The 20,509-nt window shown below is 65.1% G+C and overlaps 2 protein-coding genes across 4 annotated transcripts; both read right to left on the reverse strand.

The window, feature by feature from the left end:
• Window positions 1-721: 721 nt before the first annotated feature.
• Window positions 722-8,252, reverse strand: LOC135579424 (extracellular matrix organizing protein FRAS1-like). 3 transcript variants are annotated; one of them, XM_065062514.1, is made up of 6 exons: window positions 8,024-8,252; window positions 4,905-5,071; window positions 4,383-4,588; window positions 3,687-3,833; window positions 2,377-3,228; window positions 2,187-2,281 (listed from the first exon to the last, which is right to left on the reverse strand). In XM_065062514.1, the coding sequence occupies exons 2-5, from the start codon at window positions 4,945-4,947 to the stop codon at window positions 3,154-3,156; spliced, it is 471 nt and encodes a 156-aa protein (XP_064918586.1). In that variant the 5' UTR covers window positions 4,948-5,071; window positions 8,024-8,252; the 3' UTR covers window positions 2,187-2,281; window positions 2,377-3,153. The 3 variants fall into 3 exon arrangements, 2 of the variants coding, with proteins under 2 accessions (XP_064918586.1, XP_064918585.1); XM_065062513.1 differs by having other exon boundaries at window positions 2,377-3,833; XR_010472491.1 differs by lacking the exon at window positions 8,024-8,252 and adding exons at window positions 722-896; window positions 5,301-5,457 and having other exon boundaries at window positions 2,020-2,281; window positions 2,377-5,071.
• Window positions 8,253-14,555: 6,303 nt separating this feature from the next.
• On the reverse strand, window positions 14,556-20,198 carry BTC (betacellulin). The gene is made up of 6 exons (XM_065062517.1): window positions 20,060-20,198; window positions 16,786-16,881; window positions 15,398-15,515; window positions 15,141-15,287; window positions 14,746-14,853; window positions 14,556-14,650 (listed from the first exon to the last, which is right to left on the reverse strand). Exons 1-5 carry the CDS (start codon window positions 20,133-20,135, stop codon window positions 14,748-14,750), a joined length of 543 nt encoding a protein of 180 aa, XP_064918589.1. The 5' UTR covers window positions 20,136-20,198; the 3' UTR covers window positions 14,556-14,650; window positions 14,746-14,747.
• Between the last annotated feature and the right edge of the window lie 311 nt (window positions 20,199-20,509).

Here is a 20,509-nt window from a genome sequence, read left to right on the forward strand (position 1 = left end):
GTCCCCGCCCGAGCCGCCCGCGGCCACACGGGGCCGGGCCCGCTCCGCGGGTCCCCCCAGCCAGTTCTCAAGCACCGCCCGACACCGCCGGGGCTCCCGACACCACACGCGGGGTTGGGTTCGCTGGGGCTGTGGGGTCCGCGGGTGCTTGTGCAACTGGAGCCCCGAGGCCCGGTGCTGGGGTTCAGCAGCCCCGAGGCACCCGGGCATTTCCCAGCCCTGAGAACGGAGCCTGAGCTGCGTTCTCGGGGCTGGGAAAGGGGCTCCTGGGGCCGAGGCCTGGGCTTTGGGCTCAGGAACAGAGACCCAGTCGCTGTTCCTGGGCTCAAACCCAGGGGCCGGGATGGCCCCTTGGGCAGGGGCTGGTGGGGCGCTGGGCAGGGGGGTGGGCACAAGTGGGAGGCTGGGGAGGAGTTGGGGGGGGGGGGGGGGCCAGGGAGGGGGGTGGGCACAAGGGGGGGGGGGGCCAGGGAGGGGGGGTGGGCACAAGGGGGGGGGGGGGGCCAGGGAGGGGGGTGGGCACAAGTGGGAGGTTGGGGAGGAGTAGGGAGGGGGGCCAGGCAGGGGGACCCCCTCCAGAGGGGGGGGTCCGGACGCCCTGGCCCCCAAACGCTCGGACGCCGGCATGCACCAGGCCGTTTCAGGTGTTCGACTTAGTTTCTGGCGCGAAAAGTGGTTTTCCCCCCTTTTTTATTCAAGGACTGTTCAACCACTGGACTGGTTATTAGATAATTGGTTCATATTTATTCATGTGTCATATTCCTAGGCAGCTTGTGACAGTGATTGATTTACGATCTGGCCCAAGGCCAAGCTCAGTGGAACAAGCACAACGAGCTGGAGCTGCAGAGGAGCTGGAACCGCAAACAGGCTTGAAGCTGCACAGGCTGGAGCTGGAGCTGAAAGAAACCAGAGAGAGAAACTGGAACCAGAACTCAACTTCATGTGAAACACAAAAGGCACAAACACAAAGGGAATAATAAACGGTGCACACCAAATAAAGTGGGGTACACACCCAATAACAGAGGCACAGGCACAAGCCCAATAAAAAGGGGTCACTCCCAATAGAACAGGTGCGCACACCAACTAATATGGGGGCAACAAAACCAACAGGTGCAGAAACCAGAAAGCAACAGCTGAACCAACTCCAACACAACAGGTGCACAATCCAGCAACAAAAGAGGCACAAACCAAAAACCAAAGGTGCAGACCCCCAAAGCACAGCCCCCCTAAGGACAGAACGGGTGCAGAACCCCACAAACGGGGACACACCGCGGCCCCCCAGGCCGAGCCGGAGCAGAAACCCCCGCGGCCAAACCCCCCGGCCCCACCAGCCCAGCGGGGCCAGCGGCTCTGGCCGGACCCCCCAGCGCCAACACCCCAACCCCCCCCAGCCCGGCCCGGCCCCGGCTCAGAACCGCGGGGCCCCCCCTGCACCCCCAGCAGCCTCCAGCCCCGGGGGAGCCCTGCCGGGGGACGGGACCGCCCTCCCCGGCCTGCAGCAGGACGAGGGGCGAAGCCCCGAGCACAGACCCGCTCCCCGAGCCCCCGGGACACTCACCGGGCACGTCCTCGCCGCCTCGGGGCCGTCGGGACCAAAGGGGCTCCGGTCCGAGCCCGGCTCCGCGCAGGGCCCAGAGCCGCCCCGCGGCCCCGCCGAGTGGAAGCCAGCTCCCCCGGCAGCAGCTGCCCCGGGCCCGGCAGAGCCCGCACCGGCACCCGCTCCCGCCGGAACCCGCTCCCGCCTCTGCGCGTGCGCCCGCCGGAGCGGCGCCCCCCGCCGGCCCGGGGGAGCTTTTGAAGCCTCGGGGGCCGCCCCGTCACGTGACCGCGGGCTCAGCTGCGCTGGCGGGGCGCGTCCGGGCGCGGCTTGGCCCCGCCCCTCTCGGCCCCGCCCCTCTCGGCCCCGCCCCTCTCTCCCGCACAGTGGCGCCGCCTGGCGGACACAGCGCGGCACTGCAGAGCGCAGTGGACGGCACCGCAGCCCCCGGTACCGGTGACACCTTCCCGTGTCCCATTCACCTGGCGGCGAGAACCCGGGTCCCCGCATCGGGGAGGGGGGGGCAAGGTGTCTGGGAACAGTCGCTGGTGTGGGATGGGCCGGGGGAGCTCAGGGCACGGCTCGGCCTGACCCCCCCGCCCCGGGCTGGGGACGAGAGGGACCCGTAAGGACCACGGCGACATGCGGCCACTTTCCACCACCCCTTTATTGAGGCCATTGTAGGTTTTAACCCTTGCCCGCCGCTGCCTCTGTCCGGGACCTGCCCGCAGGCACCTGCAGCTCCTGCGGAGAGAGGGGACGAGTTCAGGCTCAGCAGCCGCCCCCCAACCGGGGGTGTCCCCTCCCCCCAGGCTCAGCCGCCCCCCGGCCCCACGCACCTTCACGCCCCGTCCGTGTCCAGCACGTCCTCGCTGCGGGCTCGGCTGCGCTGCCGTGAAACAACCGAGGCACCAACACCAACCAGACACACAGGGGAACGCACCGAACAAACGCGGCACCAGCACCGACCCAATCAGAACCGGCCACCGCGTCCCCGCGGCGGGCTCAGCTGCGCTCGGGGCGCGGCCGAGCGGGTTGGCCACGCCCCCTCCGATCTCGGTTCCGCCCCTCTCACTCGGTCCCGACCCCTCTCACTCGGTCCCGCCCCCGCCGCAGCCCGGGATGGCGCCGCCTGGCGGACACCGCGCGGCCCTGCAGAGCGCAGCGCCATCTCGTGTCCGTTCGGCGGCACCGCAGCCGGGGCAGGGACAGCGGGGCCGGGACTGTCACACGGGGGACTCACAGGGGAGCGACCCCCGGGCAGCCCCGGTTCGTGCTCCCGCTTCACTCTCCCCCTCCTGGGACAACCACTGGCGCTGCCGCCCCCGCCCCAAAACGAACCTCCCAGCCCCGAGCCCCCAGCCCCAGCGCTGCACTTGGGCTTTCTGGACGCTTCTGCCGCATTTTCTGCAGCAAGCGCCGCGTCCCGGGTGTTAAACGGGGGTTTCCCGGGGCTGCTGAGAGCTCCCAAAGCCCTGGGGTCGCTGCCGGAGCCGCTCCGCCCTCCCCCAGAGCATAAAAACAACAGCACAACTTTTCTTACCTTTTTATAAAGTCGTCTATTTTTTTCACAATTCATGAAAGGCGTTTCTCACCAACACAAAGCAGGTGCTGCGTTAAACTTCCGTCCGGTCCTGCAGAGCGTTCTGCGCTTTGACTCCCCCGTTCAGCCGCTGCCCCTTCACTGGCTCCTGCAAACACCAACAGAGCAGCTCGGGGTGGTTTGGGAGCCCCCGCAATCGGGGTCATCACCAAGTGGGGTGTTCAGCCTTCTCATCTGTCTTTGGCAACTGCAGTAATCAACTCAGGAACGTTCATAAACTGGTGCTAAGGAGCTCCTTTCCCGACTGCTTTCAAAGAACAAACCGCCTTCATCACCACAATAAATTCCTCACCTCTCTTTCCCGTGCTAGAGTTTGTTTGGTACCTGGCTCCGCTGTTCATTTACGGTACAACAGACACAGGCCACTGGGGGACAAATACGGCCCGTCTGGGGAAATCGGGATATAAAATCCTGCCAGAGCCTCCCCAGCGCGGATTCGGTGTCTCTGCGCGGCGTCGGGCCCGGCGCCCGCCATTCACCCAGTGAACCCGGGACGTCCCGGGCAGAGACGGGAGTTTTGGGGCCCCCGACCCCCTGGGCACGGACCTTGTAGAGAGCGTCCACCCTGAGCGTGAAGCCGTCGCCTCCGGGCGCGCTGCTGACGGAGCGGAACTCGGCCAGGTCGGAAGCGAAGTGGGCGTCGAAAGGCACGTCGTGGAAATACTGATCGGTCACCTCGGGCTGCGTTCGGTCCTGGCACCAGAGAGCGTCGGGACGAGGGGCTTGTGACCCGCACGATCTCACGCTGGTTCAGCGCTGAGTGTGTCAGGCCCGGAGAACTGACCCTAGAGACGGGTGTGACCAGCCCGCTCGGGTGCGCTGACGCCAAACTGACCGATACCGGGAACGGCACCTCGTTCTGGGAGGGGGAACGGGGCTGCGGCGGGGACGCGGGCTCACGGTGATTTATACAAGGAGGGAGAACTCCTGCGTCACCGGTAAATAAATCTCCCTTTACGGGCTGCCAGCCCTGTCCGTTCCCAGCCACGGCACCGGCAGATCAAGGGCGATTGCACGGGCTCGGTACATCCCCGGCTCCCCTTCTCCCTTGCGCTGGCTGTTCTCAGCTGTCACCGTGCTCCGCGCCCCGTGTCCTGCCTGGCGACGCTCTCCCGGGCCGGCAGGAACGCCGTTCAGTTCCCAGGGCTGCTGGGGCAGCGGGAGCCCGAGAGACCCGGCCTGTGCGGCCACGAGCGCACGCAACGCTCGACACGGTGCTTCTGTGGGCAGCGGAACGCTTACCAAGAGCAGGAATCGGTGCTTCAGGTGCTTGTTGGGCTGGATGCAGCCGTACCGGGGCCCCTCGTTATAGACGGTGCCGGTCGGGTCGAAGAAAGGCACGTGCCCGTCCTTGCCCGTGCACAGATAGACCTTTTCCAGCTGCAGCTCGTAGGCGGCATTCAGGTTCTGTTCCGGGTTCCAGAGCACGCGGCCGTAAAGGATTTGCCCTGAGGAGGGCGGGAGAAACACGGTCGGGTTAAATTCTCCAGAAAACAACAGAACGGAATGAACAAGAGGAGCCTCGGGAGAGCCAAATGCAGCGAGCCACGCGCGGTTCTGGTTCTGCAGGGCTGGGTTTGCGTGTGCAGGCGGCAGAACGCCGTGCAGAGCACGTTCCTGTCCCTGGTCACGCTATCCCAGGGCTGGAAAAGAGGCAAAGCCCAGGCTGGGTTCAGCCCTCTCTCTCGCAGGCGAGGATGCTGGGGAGACAGAGACGTCGGGTACGAGGGGAACCGGTAACAAGGAACAATACGGAACTCCCACCCTTTGAAAAAGCCCCTTTGTAATCCATTTCTGCCAGGGACATTCCGGGTTAGGTGGCATCCATCAGAAACACCTTCTCGTTGTTGCAGAGCTGGAACTCCGTGTTCAGGGAGCAGACGACAGGAACCGGGCGGTTTGTCTGCTGGAAGGCGATGGGGATCAAGAACCTGACACGGGCACAGAAAGAGGCAAAGGGAGAGGTTGGGGCTGCCCGCGCCCCGAGTGCCCGCGCTGCTTTCCCTCCGCTCCCTCTGCTTCAGCGCCGCTGGTCCAGCCGCCCGTGGGCCGTGGCGCTCAGCCCCCGCCCCTTCCCGCTGCCGTCACCGCCGTCACACGGGACCACAAACCCCCCGAGCGGGCTGGGACCGTCCTGCCGGGACGGTGGCGAGTCCTTACCGCTCGGGAGCGTGGGCCGTGCAGGGCAGGGGCTTGTCGCCGGGCTCTGCCCAGGCCTGCGTGGGCTGCACGGTGCAGGGGATCAAGAGTCACAGCATCCCAGAGTGTCAGGGACTGGAAGGGCCCTGGAAAGCTCACCCAGTGCAATCCCCCCATGGAGCAGGAACACCCAGATGAGGTTACACGGGAAGGTGTCCAGGCGGGTTGGAATGTCTGCACAGAAGGAGACTCCACAACCCCCCTGGGCAGCCTGGGCCAGGCTCTGCCACCCTCACCAGGAACAAGTTGCTGCTAAAATTTAAGTGGAACCTCCTGTGTTCCAGTTTGTACCCATTGTCCCTTGTCCTGTCACTGGTTGTCACCAGAAGAGCCTGGCTCCATCCTCCTGACACGCCCCCTTTCCATATTGATCCCCAGGAATGAGTCCCCCCTCAGCGTCCTCTTGTCCAGCTCCAGAGCCCCAGCTCCCTCAGCCTTTCCTCACACGGGAGATGCTCCACTCCCTGCAGCATCTTGGTGGCTGCGCTGGACTCTCTGCAGCAGTTCCCTGTCCTGCTGGAACTGAGGGGCCACAGCTGGGCACAATATTGCAGGTGTGGTCTCCCCAGGGCAGAGCAGAGGGGCAGGAGAACCTCTCTGACCTACTGACCACCCCCTTCTAACCCACCCCAGGTATCACTGGCTTCCTGGCCACAAGGGCCCAGTGCTGGCTCATGGTCACCCTGCTGTCCCCAGGACCCCCAGGTCCCTTTCCCCTACGCTGCTCTCTAATAGCTCATTCCCCAACTTACACTGGAACCTGGGGTTGTTCCTGCCCAGATTCAAGACTCTACACTCGCACTTGTTATATTTCATTACCTTTTTCCCTGCCCACCTCTCCAGCCTGTCCAGGTCTCTGATGGCAGCACAGCTTCCAGTGTCACCACTCCTCCCGGCTCGGTGTCATCAGCAAACTTGCTGACAGTCACTCTGTTCCCTCGTCCAAATCATTGATGAATATATTGAACAGTCCCGGCCCCAGCACTGCCCCCTGAGGCACTGCACTGGATACAGGCTTCAGCTGGACTCTGCCCCATTGACCACGACTCTCTGGCTTCTTCCCTTCAGCCAGTTCCCAGTCCACCTCACCGCCCGCTCATCCAGACCGCACTCCCTCAAGGAGGGACGACATTTGCTTTCCTCCAGTCCTCAGGCACCTCTCCCGCTTCCCAAGACTCGGCAAAGATGATGGAGAGCGGTCCAGCAATGGCCTCAGGCAGCTCCCTCAGCACCCGCGGGTGCATCCCGTCCAGACCCCTGGATTTATGGATGACTGCCAGCTGCTCCCTAAGCCGGTCCTCATCAACCAGGCAGACTGCTCCACTGTCCTGCCCTCCTCTGGGGCCTCAGCGGTGCGGGATCCTCAGGACAGCCGCCGGCAGGGCAGGCAGAGACAGAGAAGCATTCAGTAACTCTGCCTTCTCTGGATCTTCTGTCACCAGGGCACCCACCCCGTTCCTCAGTGGGCCTACATTGCCTCTGCTGTCAGTTTTATCTGCTACCCATTGGAAAAAGCTCTTCCTGTTGTCCTTGACCCCTCTCGCCAGGTGTAATTCTAAGGAGGCCTCAGCTTTCCTAGTTGCCTCCCTACGCCCTCTGACAACAGCCTGACGTTCTCCCCAAGTGGCCAGCCCCTCCTTCCATGATCTAGAAACTCTTCTCTTCCACTTGAGCTTACCCAGCAGTTCCTGTTTAGCCACGCAGGGCTCCTGGCTCCCTTCCTTGGCTTCCTACGTGTCGGGACGCTCTCATCTTGCGCCCGGTAGAAACAGTCCCTGAACACTAACCAACTATCTTGGGCCCCTTTACCTTCAAGCAGACTTGCCCCTGGGATTTCCCCCAGCGATTGCCTGAAAAGGCCAAAGTTTGCCTTGCTGAAATCCAGGGTTGCAATTCTGCTTCTGTCCTGCTCCGGCCACACGAGATCCTGAACTCCACCATCTCATGGGCGCTGCAGCCAAGGCAGCCCTCAACCTTTACCGCTTCATCCAGCCCCTCCCTGTTAGTGAGGATGCGGTCCGGCAGTGCGCCTCTTCTAGAAGAGATGCTGTGCTCGCCGGAGTAGTCCTTCCTGGGGCAGACGGGAGACGCCGCGGTCACCAACGACACCCCAAGCCGGCACCCGTGTGACGCGTTTGCCCGACACCACCGTCTGCTACCTGGGGTGAGCGGGCCAGACCGAATTCACAGCAGGACCCGACCCTCCCAGAAACATCCGTCCGCTCCAGCAGATGCGGGATGGGCAAACGTGACCCCCGGGTTTAATTTGAGCCTCTGTGCGAGCAGCGGGACTGAAGGAAGAAACAGTCACGGGATGAACTTATACCAAAAAGGAATTATTTTAGAAAGTCAACCACACTTTCCTACAGCTTAACACACCGGCCTCCGCCAAGCACAGCGCTACTGATTAAATTGTGGACGCAAAATCCCGCTTTTAACTCGCTGACGGCAAAACAACCTTGAACACGTCATCACCGCCGGTGTCCACCTGCCCCGGCTTAACTAGAAAAGCGCATGTACAATGCAACCGACGGGTTTTTGTCTCCCAGTCTGTAACGCGGGCCGGTTCCCGAGCAGCCACACAACTGCTGTGCCCGCGGCTGCTCCAAGGGCCAGAGGGATGTTCTGGGTTCGGTTAATTACACGCACACAATCGCTTCAGAAGCTGAACCCGCCGGCCTCACCTGTTGTAGGAGCTGGTCGCTCTCCAGAGCTGGGAGGGCGAGTCGAAGGTCTGAGCGCTCCACAGCAGCTGCAGGTCGAACTGGATCCCTCCCAGCTGCTCCGGGGTCAGGAAAGCCGACCTGGCGTGGGGCAGGCTGTGGTGCTCCAGCACAAACAGCCCTGGGGCAGGACACGGGGGGACGGGTCAGGCAGCGCGGGGGGACTCCTCCCGCGAACAGGGACCCGTCCCGGCGCCGGTGATCTGGGAATGAGCGGGTCGGATGGGGAACCCAGGCTGCGGCAGAGCCGGGAGCTGACGGACCCTCGGCTGGGCGGGGAACGTGAGGAGGGACAGCGGGGACGGCCGGGGGCTCTGCCCGCTCCGGCTTCGTGTTGTCCTGAGCGCGGGAGCGGGGAGACAGCGGGACCCCCCGGAGAGGAGCGGGGCACAGCGGGACCCCGCCGGGAACAGCGGGGCAGGGACGCCCCGAAGCCAGCGGGGAGGGACGCCCGGCCAGCCCTGCCCGCGGGGACTCGCTCCCTTCTCGGGGAGACACACAAGCCCGCGGGGGCCGGCGCGCCGGGCTCGCGGGGTCGGTCGGTGCCCCCCCCGCCGCCGGGGTTTGCCGGTGCTGGGCGGGCGGGCGCCGGGACCCCGCGGACAAGGTGCCGGACCCCTCTGGCCACGCCCCCGCGCCCCCAGCTCCGCCCCAGCGGAGCCTCCTCCCCCGGTTGGGGCGGGGCCCAGGACGCCTGCGCGGGGCGGGGCCGAGGAGTTGAGTCCCCTGGCGGCCGCCGTCCCCGTGTCATTGTGTTTGCGGCTCCGAGGCGAGCGGGTTAGTGCTGCGGTCGTGGTTGCGGCCCCGGGGGCAGCGGCGGCACCGCGGGCGGGGGGAGCGGCCCGGCCGTTCGGCGGGAGCTCGGAGCGGCGGAGGGGCCGAGTCCGCCCGCCGCAGGTGAGAGGCCCGACCGGCCCGGGGAGCGGCAGCAGCGGGGGCTCTCGGGGCGGAGGCGGGTGGGCAAGGGCAGCCGGTGCCCGGGCGGCTCCGCGGAGCAGCAGCCGCGGGGCTCGGGGCGCCGGGGGGGAATAAAGCCCGGAGGGCCGGAGCCCGGCGCCCCCCGTCCCCGCCCGAGCCGCCCGCGGCCACACGGGGCCGGGCCCGCTCCGCGGGTCCCCCCAGCCAGTTCTCAAGCACCGCCCGACACCGCCGGGGCTCTCGGCCCGGCCCCGACACCACACGCGGGGTTGGGGCTGTTGGGGTGCTTCGGGGGCTCCGCAGCTGGGCTGTGAGATGGAGAAGGAGCTGCGGGGGCTGCCGAGGAACAGGAGCTCCGTGGGGGTGCAGGGGCAGAGGCGAGGGGTGGGGCAGCCCAAAGCCGGGCTCCCCGGGCCGGGCTGGGGGCTCAGAGCCCCAGTCCCACGTCTCCAGGGCCTGAGAGCGGCTGGGGCTGCTGGGGGCTCAGCCCGGCTGGGAAGCAGAGCCCGAGGCGGGTGGGTTGGGGCTCAGCGCCCGGGGGGAGGCTGAGCTGTGCCCCGGCACCTCCAGCGAAGGGAGAGCCCGTCCTGCCCGTGGGGAGGAACAGAGCCCGAGTCCTGCAGGTGGGGCTGGACAGCGGGTGCGTTTGGCCAGAGGGAGGGCTCAGGGACAGAGACTAAGCTGTGAATTGGGGGGCTCACAAAAAAGAGACTAAGTCGTGAATTTGGGTCCCAAACAGAGACTAAAATTATGAGTTGTGGGGCTCACAAACCAGAGACTAAGTCGTGCATTGTGGGGGTCACAAACAGAGAGGAAATAGTGAACTGGGGTCATAAACAGAGACTAAGTTGTGAATTGCTGGGCTCACAAACCAGAGAGGAAGTTGTGAACTGGGGTCACAAACAGAGACTAAGTCGTGAATCTGGGTCACAGAGACTAAGTCGTGAATTGGGGGGGCTCACAAATAAGAGACTAAGTCGGGAATCACAGAGCTCACAAACAGAGACTAAGTCGTGAATTGGGGGGGTCACAAACAGAGACTAAGTCGGGAACTGGGGGGGTCACAAACAGACTAAGTCCTAATTTGAGTCACAGAGACTAAGTCATGAATCTGGGGCTCAGAGATTACGTTGTGTGTTGGGGGGCTCACCACAAAGAGACTAAGTCAGGAACTGGAGAGCTCTCAAACGGAGACTAAGTTGTGAACTGGGTTCACAGAGACTAAGTCATTAATTGTGGGGCCCACAACAAAGAGACTCAATGGTGAATCTGGGTCCCAAACAGAGACTAAGTTGTGAATTGCTGGGCTCACAAACCAGAGAGGAACTCGTGAACTGGGGTCACAAACAGAGACTAAGTCATGAATCTGGGTCACAGAGACTAAGTCGTGAATTGGGGGGCTCACAAAAAAGAGACTAAGTTGGGAATTGAGGGGGCTCACAAACAGAGACTAAGTCGGGAATTGAGGGGGCTCACAAACAGAGTAAGTGATGAATCTGGGGTGCAGAGATTAAGTTGTACATTGTGGAGGTCACCAAAAAGAGACTAAGTCGGGAATCACACAGTTTACAAACAGAGACTAAGTCATGAATCTGGGTCACAGAGACTAAGTCGTGAATTGGGGGGTCACAGAAAAGAGACTAAGTCGGGAATCACAGAGCTCACGAACAGAGACTAAGTCAGGAATTGTGGGGGCTCACAAACAGAGACTAAGTCGGGAATTGAGGGGGCTCACAAACAGAGACTAAGTTGTGAATCTGGGTCACAGAGACTAAGTCATGAATTGGGGGGCTCACAAACAGAGACTAAGTCGTGAATTGGGGGCTCACAAACAGAGACTAAGTCGTGAATTGGGGGCTCACAAACAGAGACTAAGTCGTGAATTGGGGGGTCACAAACAGAGACTAAGTGGTGAATTGGGGGGGTCACAAACAGAGACTAAGTGGTGGCTGTGGGTCAGAGAGGCTGGTTCACGTGCCTGTGGCTGACAAGCAGGCTCATGTGGCCTGTGAAGGGCTGGACACAAAGTGCTGTGTGTGGAAGGGCTGGAGCCCGTGTTGCTGGGGCAGTTCTGGGGCTGGAGGAGGAGGCTCAGTCCCCTGTTCCTGTGGTTCCAACGAGGCTCATGTGGCCACTGATGGGGCAGACACCAAGCCCTGTGTTTTGGGGGCTTGAAACGCGGCTCATTTGGCCGGTTTTGTTGGGGGCTCAGCCCGGAGCCCCCCGGGTGTGTCCGGGGCGGGTGCAGCCCCATCGGGGCAGGGCCCGAAGGGCTGCGAGAGTCCAGACGTCCCTTCCCTTCCCTTCCCTTCCCCGGTCGGTGTTCGGGGGCCCCGAGCTGCGCTGCAGGTCCGGGCAGACGGTGCCGGGGCAGCCCCGGGGCCGCCGGGGGCTCCAGCCTTCCCGGGGTGTCCCCGCCAGCCCGGCCCGGCAGCAGCCGCGGGGGAACGCGGGACTTGAGCTCCGGAGCTCCGGCAGCTCCCGGCTCGGTTCCAGCGCTGCTGCTGCTGCTCCTGCCCGCCGGGACGGGGCCGGGGAGGCCGGACTCGGGGCTCCGGGAGCTCGGGGGAGCGGAACCCTCCGGCCCCGGCCGCCCGGGAAGCGGCGGACACCGGGGCCGGGACTCCCGGGCCGGCAGCGGTCCCGGCAGGGCCGCAGCCCCGGTTCCCGCGAGCCCCGTCCCCGGTTCCAGCTCAGCCCAAGCTCACCGCCCCCGGGCCGGGGCTGCAGCACCGCGTCCCGCTCGCTGGTTCCCCCGGAGCGCCCGGTCCGTTACCAGCGTCCGCCTGGAGCGGAGCCGCCGCGGCTCTGCCGGAAGAAGAGGCGGCGCCTGCGCGGGGCGGGCCGGAAATGCAGCGCACCTGGGCGGGGCGGGGCCAGCGCAGGTGTGAGGGGCGGGGCCTGGTGGCGCATGCGCGGGGCGGGCCCAGCGCAGGTGTGAGGGGCGGGGCCTGGGGTATTTAAGGCGCGCGGCGGCGTGGGTTCCGGTTTCTCGGTGCGTGCGGGGGCGGCAGCGGCCGGTCCGGGCTCTCCCGGCGGGGCCCAGGTGAGGTGCGGGGAGCTCGGCCCGGGCGCGGCCGCGCCGGGGGTCGGGGCTGGGAGCGCGGGGCCGGGCAGCGGGGAAGGGGCCGCGGCCCCGGGGGCTCTCGGGGCGGAGGGTGAGGCGGGTGGGCAAGGGCAGCCGGTGCCCGGGCGGCTCCGCGGAGCAGCAGCCGCAGCCGCGGGGCTCGGGGCGCCGGGGGGGAATAAAGCCCGGAGGGCCGGAGCCCGGCGCCCCCCGTCCCCGCCCGAGCCGCCCGCGGCCACACGGGGCCGGGCCCGCTCCGCGGGTCCCCCCAGCCAGTTCTCAAGCACCGCCCGACACCGCCGGGGCTCCCGACACCACACGCGGGGTTGGGTTCGCTGGGGCTGTGGGGTCCGCGGGTGCTTGTGCAACTGGAGCCCCGAGGCCCGGTGCTGGGGTTCAGCAGCCCCGAGGCACCCGGGCATTTCCCAGCCCTGAGAACGGAGCCTGAGCTGCGTTCTCGGGGCTGGGAAAGGGGCTCCTGGGGCCGAGGCCTGGGCTTTGGGCTCAGGAACAGAGACCCAGTCGCTGTTCCTGGGCTCAAACCCAGGGGCCGGGTTGGCCCCTTGGGCAGGGGCTGGTGGGGCGCTGGGCAGGGGGAGGGGGGTGGGCACAAGTGGGAGGCTGGGGAGGAGTTGGGGGGGGGGGGGGGGGGCCAGGGAGGGGGGTGGGCACAAGTGGGAGGCTGGGGAGGAGTTGGGGGGGGGGGGCCAGGGAGGGGGGGTGGCCAGGGAGGGGGGGTGGCCAGGGAGGGGGGGTGGGCACAAGGGGGGGGGGGCCAGGGAGGGGGGTGGGCACAAGTGGGAGGTTGGGGAGGAGTAGGGAGGGGGGCCAGGCAGGGGGACCCCCTCCAGAGGGGGGGGTCCGGACGCCCTGGCCCCCAAACGCTCGCATGCACCAGGCCGTTTCAGGTGTTCGACTTAGTTTCTGGCGCAAAAAGTGGTTTTCCCCCCTTTTTTATTCAAGGACTGTTCAACCACTGGACTGGTTATTAGATAATTGGTTCATATTTATTCATGTGTCATATTCCTAGGCAGCTTGTGACAGTGATTGATTTACGATCTGGCCCAAGGCCAAGCTCAGTGGAACAAGCACAACGAGCTGGAGCTGCAGAACAACTGGAACCAGAAGCAGCTGCAGAGGAGCTGGAACCGCAAACAGGCTTGAAGCTGCACAGGCTGGAGCTGGAGCTGAAAGAAACCAGAGAGAGAAACTGGAACCAGAACTCAACTTCATGTGAAACACAAAAGGCACAAACACAAAGGGAATAATAAACGGTGCACACCAAATAAAGTGGGGTACACACCCAATAACAGAGGCACAGGCACAAGCCCAATAAAAAGGGGTCACTCCCAATAGAACAGGTGCGCACACCAACTAATATGGGGGCAACAAAACCAACAGGTGCAGAAACCAGAAAGCAACAGCTGAACCAACTCCAACACAACAGGTGCACAATCCAGCAACAAAAGAGGCACAAACCAAAAACCAAAGGTGCAGACCCCCAAAGCACAGCCCCCCTAAGGACAGAACGGGTGCAGAACCCCACAAACGGGGACACACCGCGGCCCCCCAGGCCGAGCCGGAGCAGAAACCCCCGCGGCCAAACCCCCCGGCCCCACCAGCCCAGCGGGGCCAGCGGCTCTGGCCGGACCCCCCAGCGCCAACACCCCAACCCCCCCCAGCCCGGCCCGGCCCCGGCTCAGAACCGCGGGGCCCCCCCTGCACCCCCAGCAGCCTCCAGCCCCGGGGGAGCCCTGCCGGGGGACGGGACCGCCCTCCCCGGCCTGCAGCAGGACGAGGGGCGAAGCCCCGAGCACAGACCCGCTCCCCGAGCCCCCGGGACACTCACCGGGCACGTCCTCGCCGCCTCGGGGCCGTCGGGACCAAAGGGGCTCCGGTCCGAGCCCGGCTCCGCGCAGGGCCCAGAGCCGCCCCGCGGCCCCGCCGAGTGGAAGCCAGCTCCCCCGGCAGCAGCTGCCCCGGGCCCGGCAGAGCCCGCACCGGCACCCGCTCCCGCCGGCCCCCCTCCCGCCTCTGCGCGTGCGCCCGCCGGAGCGGCGCCCCCCGCCGGCCCGGGGGAGCTTTTGAAGCCTCGGGGGCCGCCCCGTCACGTGACCGCGGGCTCAGCTGCGCTGGCGGGGCGCGTCCGGGCGCGGGTTGGCCCCGCCCCTCTCGTGGCCCTGCCCCTCTCGGCCCCGCCCCATCTCCGCCCCTCTCTCCCGCACAGTGGCGCCGCCTGGCGGACACAGCGCGGCACTGCAGAGCGCAGCGCCACCCGGTGGTCATTGGTCGGCACCGCAGCTCCCCCGGTAGCGATGACACCTTCCCGTGTCCCATTCACCTGGCGGGGAGAACCCGGGTCCCCGCATCGGGGAGTGGGGGGCAAGGTGTCTGGGAACAGTCGCTGGTGTGGGATGGGCTGGGGGAGCTCAGGGCACGGCTCGGCCTGACCCCCCCGCCCCGGGCTGGGGACGAGAGGGACCCGTAAGGACCACGGCGACATGCGGCCACTTTCCACCACCCCTTTATTGAGGCCATTGTAGGTTTTAACCCTTGCCCGCCGCTGCCTCTGTCCGGGACCTGCCCGCAGGCACCTGCAGCTCCTGCGGAGAGAGGGGACGAGTTCAGGCTCAGCAGCTGCCCCCCAACCCGGGGTGTCCCCTCCCCCCAGGCTCAGCCACCCCACAGCCCCACGCACCTTCACGCCACGTCCGTCTCCAGCACATCCTCACTTTTGGAAGGCAAATTCTTGTTTAGTGTCTCCATCTCTTCTGCTTTTCTCTTCCTCCGCTGCTTCCGACAGTGACTTGGAGGGGGGAAATAGTAATTGAAACAACAAAAAAATAGAATGAGGCATCGCAGCAACGCTGCTCCTCCCTCTGCTCTTACTCCACTCCTGGATAGGACCACATGCGGTTTCCAGCCCCAAAACAGTGCCCCATGCACCCTCTCAGCACCTTCAGAAGCTGTGTCCTGCCTGAGCAGGGCAGCCCAAATTATACCTGGTCTAGGCCAGTGCAGGTGGGCAGGACTCAGCCCCAGTCTGGGGCTGCCCCTTCCCTCCCTGCCCCTCGCCCCCGTTCCCCCACATACTGACTGCAGAGGCAGGCGCAGACGACGAGGATGATGAGGGTGACGATGGCTGCGATCAAGGAGATGATGACGATCTGTCCCTGGTCACCCCGCAGGTAGAAGATGTCCACCCTCTCGCAGCGAGCCCCTGTGTACCCTTGCTCACACCTGCGCAGGGGAGGCAGAGGAGGGGTCTGAAAAACCGCCCTGGTGTCCGTACCCCTCTCCTCCCTTGGCCCCTGCACTGTGTCACTATGTCCCCACCATTGGTGGCTTACACGCAAGCCGGCGCCTTCTCGGCCACGAGGAATCGGCATCTCCCTTTGACGCAGTAGTGCTTGTACTCCTCCGGGCACCTGGAGAAGTGACCTTGCCGTCGCAGCTGCGTCACGTTACCTGGGGGGGTGACAAGGACAAAGAATTCCCCCCCAGAGGGGTTACGGCTCTGCCCGGAGGTGGCAGCACCCCAGACCTGGTTCATCCCCACAGCGGGTCCTAGCCCGGCCAGCGGCAAAGAGCAGCTGGCACACGTGTCCTTGGCGGTGACACGGCTGCCCCGGTCGCGTCCCACATCCATGGCGGCTGTGCTAGACAAAACACCCTGCTCGGCCTTCAGCCTCGTCCCTCTCCCCCGCGCCCTGCACTGGGGCAGGAACAACCCCCCGCACCAGTGCAGGTTGGGCTGGACCTGCTGGAAAGCAGCTCTGCGGAGGAGAACCTGGGGGATGACAGGGTGACTATCAGCCAGCAGCGTGGCCTTGTGGCCAAGAGGCCAGTGTACTTGGGGTCCCTTAGGACGAGTGTGGCCAGCAGGTCGAGGGGGGTTGTCCTCCCCCTCCGCTCTGTGCGTCTGGAGTTCTGTGCCCAGTGCTGGGCTCCCCAGTTGAAGAAGGACAAGGAATTACTGGAGAGAGTCCAGCGCAGGGACATAAAGATGCTGAGGAGTCTCAAGCATTTTTGTGATGAGGAGGCTGACAGAGCTGGGGCTGTTGAGCTGGAGAAGAGAAGCTGAGAGGGATCTGATCAATGGATCAATATCTCAGGGTGGGTGTCAGAGGATGGACCAGACTCTGTTCAGTGGTGCCCAACGCCAGGGTGAGGGGCACCGGGCACAGACTGAAACACGGGAGGGTCCATCTGAACATGAGCAGAAACTTGTTTGCTGGGAGGTGCCAGAGCCTGGCCCAGGCTGCCCAGAGCGGGTGTGGAGTCTCCTTCTCTGAGACATTCAAACCCCCTGGACCCACCTGCGTGATCTGCTCTGCGACCCTGTGTGATCTGCTCTGTGACCCTGCGTGATCTGCTCTGTGACCCTGTGTGATCTGCTCTGTGACCCTGCGTGATCTGCTCTGTGACCCTGTGTGATCTGCTGTGGTGACCCTGTGTGATCTGCTCTGTGACCCTGTGCGATCTGCTCTGGTGACCCTGCGTGATCTGCTCTGGTGACCCTGTGTGATCTGCTCTGGTGACCCTGTGTGATCTGCTCTGTGACCCTGTGTGATCTGCTCTGCGACCCTGGTTACCAGGTGGGCTGGGGATCTACAGAGGTCCCTGCAACCCCAGCCAGCCTGGGATGCTGTGAGATGCGCAGTCCACCCACCGCCACGCTCCCCTGCAACACCACCATCTCCCCCGAGCATCCTCGTGTGGCTGTCACCACCTTTACCTGTGCAGCTCTCGGCCGCGCTGCAGGAGAGCCCATCCGTGCCATGGCCAGTGGTGACATTGGTGTCGGCGCCCACGCAGCTGAAAAACACCAAACCTGAAAGGCAGTGGAGGTGGATCAGAGGGGAAGCCCGGCCAGAGCCTGACAGCCTTGCTGCAGCCCCCCCGCAGCCGCAGGGAGGGGACCAGCAAAGGGCTCCGCAGCTGCGCTCGCTGCCCCCTCCCTCCGCCAGCATCAGCTTTTCCCTGGGCGAGGAGAAGGGAAAGCTGGTCCCCGCCTGCCTCCTCCACCCACCCGCGCCCTGGCCGCTTTGCCCGCTGCTGCTGGACGTGAGGAAGAAAATTGTGGCCCCTGAGGGTGGTGAGAGCCTGGCCCAGGTACCCAGAGAGGGGGTGGATGAACCATCCCTGAGACATCCCAGGCCAGGCTGGACGGGGCTCTGAGCACCCTGAGCTGGTGAAGATGTCCCTGCTCATGGCAGGGGGGGCACTGGGTGATTCTATGATTCTGTGCTCCGCTGCAGGGGTCAGGGAGCCAGGGGGTGAGTTTTGGGAGGCACAGCCCTGCCCATGGCAGCCAGCAGCCCCTTTGCCTGGGGAAGCTGCAAGGAGGGATCCCCAGGGAGAACCATCTCACTGCACTGCCCCTTTTTGAAGAGCCTGGATTTCAGGGGCACCAAAAAAACACACCAGCCATGAGACCGAGGGGATGACAGAGCTGCAATTCATCCCATTTCCTTCCAGTTCCCAAGCGCTGAGCACAGCTAAACCCCCATTGCAAACATCGCTCCCAGTGTCGGTCGCCGCTGCACTGGGACATGGGATGCCCTGAGCTGGGAAAGGGGTGACGGTGCTCACCATGGCCGCAGGACAAAGCCGAGGGCCGTCTCAGCCCCGGCACATCGCGGCGGCGGTAACCGGATCGCTGACATACCAGCACTGACTCAGCACGGCCCCGCTCCCAGCCCAGCCCTCCCGGGGACTCACCCGCCTGCACTGGCACCCCGGAGCAGGGACAGGTCCTGCCTGCTGGGGCAGGGTGCTGGGTGGCTCCCGCGGGGGCAGCACGCCGACGAAAGGTGCATTCCCAGCCTCAGTGCCTGCGCTTCGCAGCTCAGCCATGGCTTCATGGGGAGGGGGGCAATTTGGGCAGCCCCTGGTACCCTGTGTTTTCCCATTGGCACCCTGGCAGAAGGGGGTCTCCCTGGCCAGCCTCAGCCGTACCCCCCTGGCCTGTGGCAGTGGTGTTCCCAGCACATACGTCCCTCCTGGCTATATATAGCCACTGCTGCCGTGATGACGTGCTTTGGGTGACAGAGCTGCAACCATGCTGGGGCTGAGCCTCCACTGGGGTTTCCCTGCCAGCCAGCATCCCCCTGCCCGCTGGAAGGGCCTGGCGGGGTGAGGATGGAGCCCACCACCCCGTCTGGCCAGTGGGAGCCAGGGGATGAGCCATGGGGTGTTTGTCTGCCCCGCTCCCAGGGAACAAGCAGCGGGCGGCACGGGGCGGGAGGCTGACTTCATCCCTGGTGACCGAGTTGGCAGCTCGGCATGGAAAGATCCCCAGCAGGACGAGATCCCCACCCTTAATGCAAGCAGATGCGGTGCTTTGGCATCCTCCCGGCTGGCAGCCCCTCGGCGAGGACCTGCCCAGAGGCACCGCCGGTGCTGGGGGGGCCACCCCGACACCCAGGTCCCAGCACCCAGGAGCTGTGGGTGCAAAGCAACCTCTCCCTTTGATACTCACAGAGCGCAGCTCCTCTACCTAAGGCCACATCCTTTCCCAAGCAGGCAGAGATAATCCACAAAAGCATTCCAAACACCGGATTATTTTGCCGCAACACCCCCCCACACTGCCCCGGGAGAGCCCGAATTGCAGGGGAGCAGCCGCCCGAGGCTTTGCCAGCCTGGTGGGCACCATGGCCGCAGGGCAGGTTGGCCGCCCCTGGTTTCCTCCTGCCAGCACAGGTTTGGCAGGTTTTGCCGAGCACCTGCTGAAGGGCCAAACCCGAACTGCTCCCTGTGGAGGGGAAGGCTCCCCAAAAACCCCGGGGCTGCTGCTCTTTGCGGGGGGGTATCACCAAGCCCAGCTGCGGTTATCTCCTGCCAGCCCTGAGCAGGCAGCTGCCTGTTTCACCTGCCGCCCGATCACTCAGGAACTGCTGCCTGGTGGGTTTTGGCTGAGGAGCAGCATCACAGGCTGCTGGCTCACGTTCCCCCCAAACCCAGCCAACCCAAATACCTCCAAGGAGATGGGAAGACAGGATCTTCCCTTCCCCGCCTTCACAAGGGCTCTGAGCAATTTAAATGTCCAGGTTCCACAACAGGGAGAGCCCTGGTTCTGCTCTAACACAGGGACACTCGTGTTCTTGCCAAACAAATACTGGCTTCCTCTCCCTGCATCGCCATTCCCAGTGCTGCCAAGGATGGCGAAACGTGGGGATTTGGGCGTACACGACCAATGTCCTGTCTACAGGTGGTAAAAAACATCCCAGCCTCTGGCCAGGACACCCTGGCCCCAAGGGATTCAGAGCCAAACTGGCACAGGTGTGGGGGAGCACCAGGCTGGGATGGTGGGGAGAACCAGGCTGAGAACTGGGGGTACATGGGGGAGCACTGGGGTGGGTGCAGGGAAGCGCAGGGACATGACTGGGTAAACACCAGGCTGGGCATGCGGGAAGCACCGGGGTGGGACTGTGAGGGGGACACAAGGAGTCACAGGTATGGGGCTGGAGGAACACTAAGGTGGGCATGGCAAGCACTGTGGCAGGACAGGGATGGGGCAGGAGAAGTGGGACACAGGGTTCAGCGGGATAGGACAGGGCAGCACTGTGATGGGGTGGGAAACCGGCTCAGCAGGATGAGACAGGTGCAGCATTGGGATAGGACGTGACAAGGAGGACACTGGGCTCAGCAGGATGGGACAGGGACAGCATTGGAATGGGGTGGGATGGGGGGACACAGGGGCTCAGTGGGCTGTGAGCAGGGGAGAAGTGTGACTGGATGGGACAGCAGCAGGACAGGTACGGGGGAGCATGGGCCTGGGACTGAGAGGCAGGTGCATGATCACCGGCGTGGGACCGGGGAAGCACCGGGACGGACCAGGGGCATCACCGGGCTGGAACAGAGAACCGGACGGGGCCGGGACGCGGGGTGACACCGGGAGGAGCGGGGTACACCGGGCCGGGACAGGGGGAACACGGGCACCCAGCCGGGGACCGCGACCGTCCGGGGGGACGTGGGGACCGCGCCGCCCCGGGTTGCCCCATGCTTACCGGAGGCGAGGGCCAGGCAGAGCAGCAGGGGACCGGGACCGCCACCCGGGGCCGCCGGGGCCGCCGCTGCCTCCATGCGCGCCGCCGCCTCCGCCTGCCCCGGTGCCCGGCAGCTGCGGCGGGGCGGGACGGGGCGGCCGCTGCCGGCACCGCCGCCCTCCTCCTCCTCCTCCTCCTCCTCCCGCTGCCCGGCTCCTGCCCCGCCGCGGACATCCCTGGGCAGCCCCCCTGCGTGGTCCAGGGATTTCCCCACGCGTGTCCCTCCCCGCGCCTGTTTCCCACCCCCACGCGTGTCCCCCGCTGGTCATCCCGCCGGGAGCGGGCAGCACAGGAGGTGTCGGGCAGACGCTGTCTCCGGTGCCTCACCCCCAGCAGCATCCCCGGGAGTTCAGGGGGGACCCCCCGTCCCACCGCCCCCCTTTCTGAGTGGGGCTCTGGGCCGGGGGGTTG

The sequence above is a fragment of the Columba livia genome, chromosome 4 (genome assembly GCF_036013475.1).
Source record: "Columba livia isolate bColLiv1 breed racing homer chromosome 4, bColLiv1.pat.W.v2, whole genome shotgun sequence".
Lineage (NCBI taxonomy): Eukaryota > Metazoa > Chordata > Aves > Columbiformes > Columbidae > Columba > Columba livia.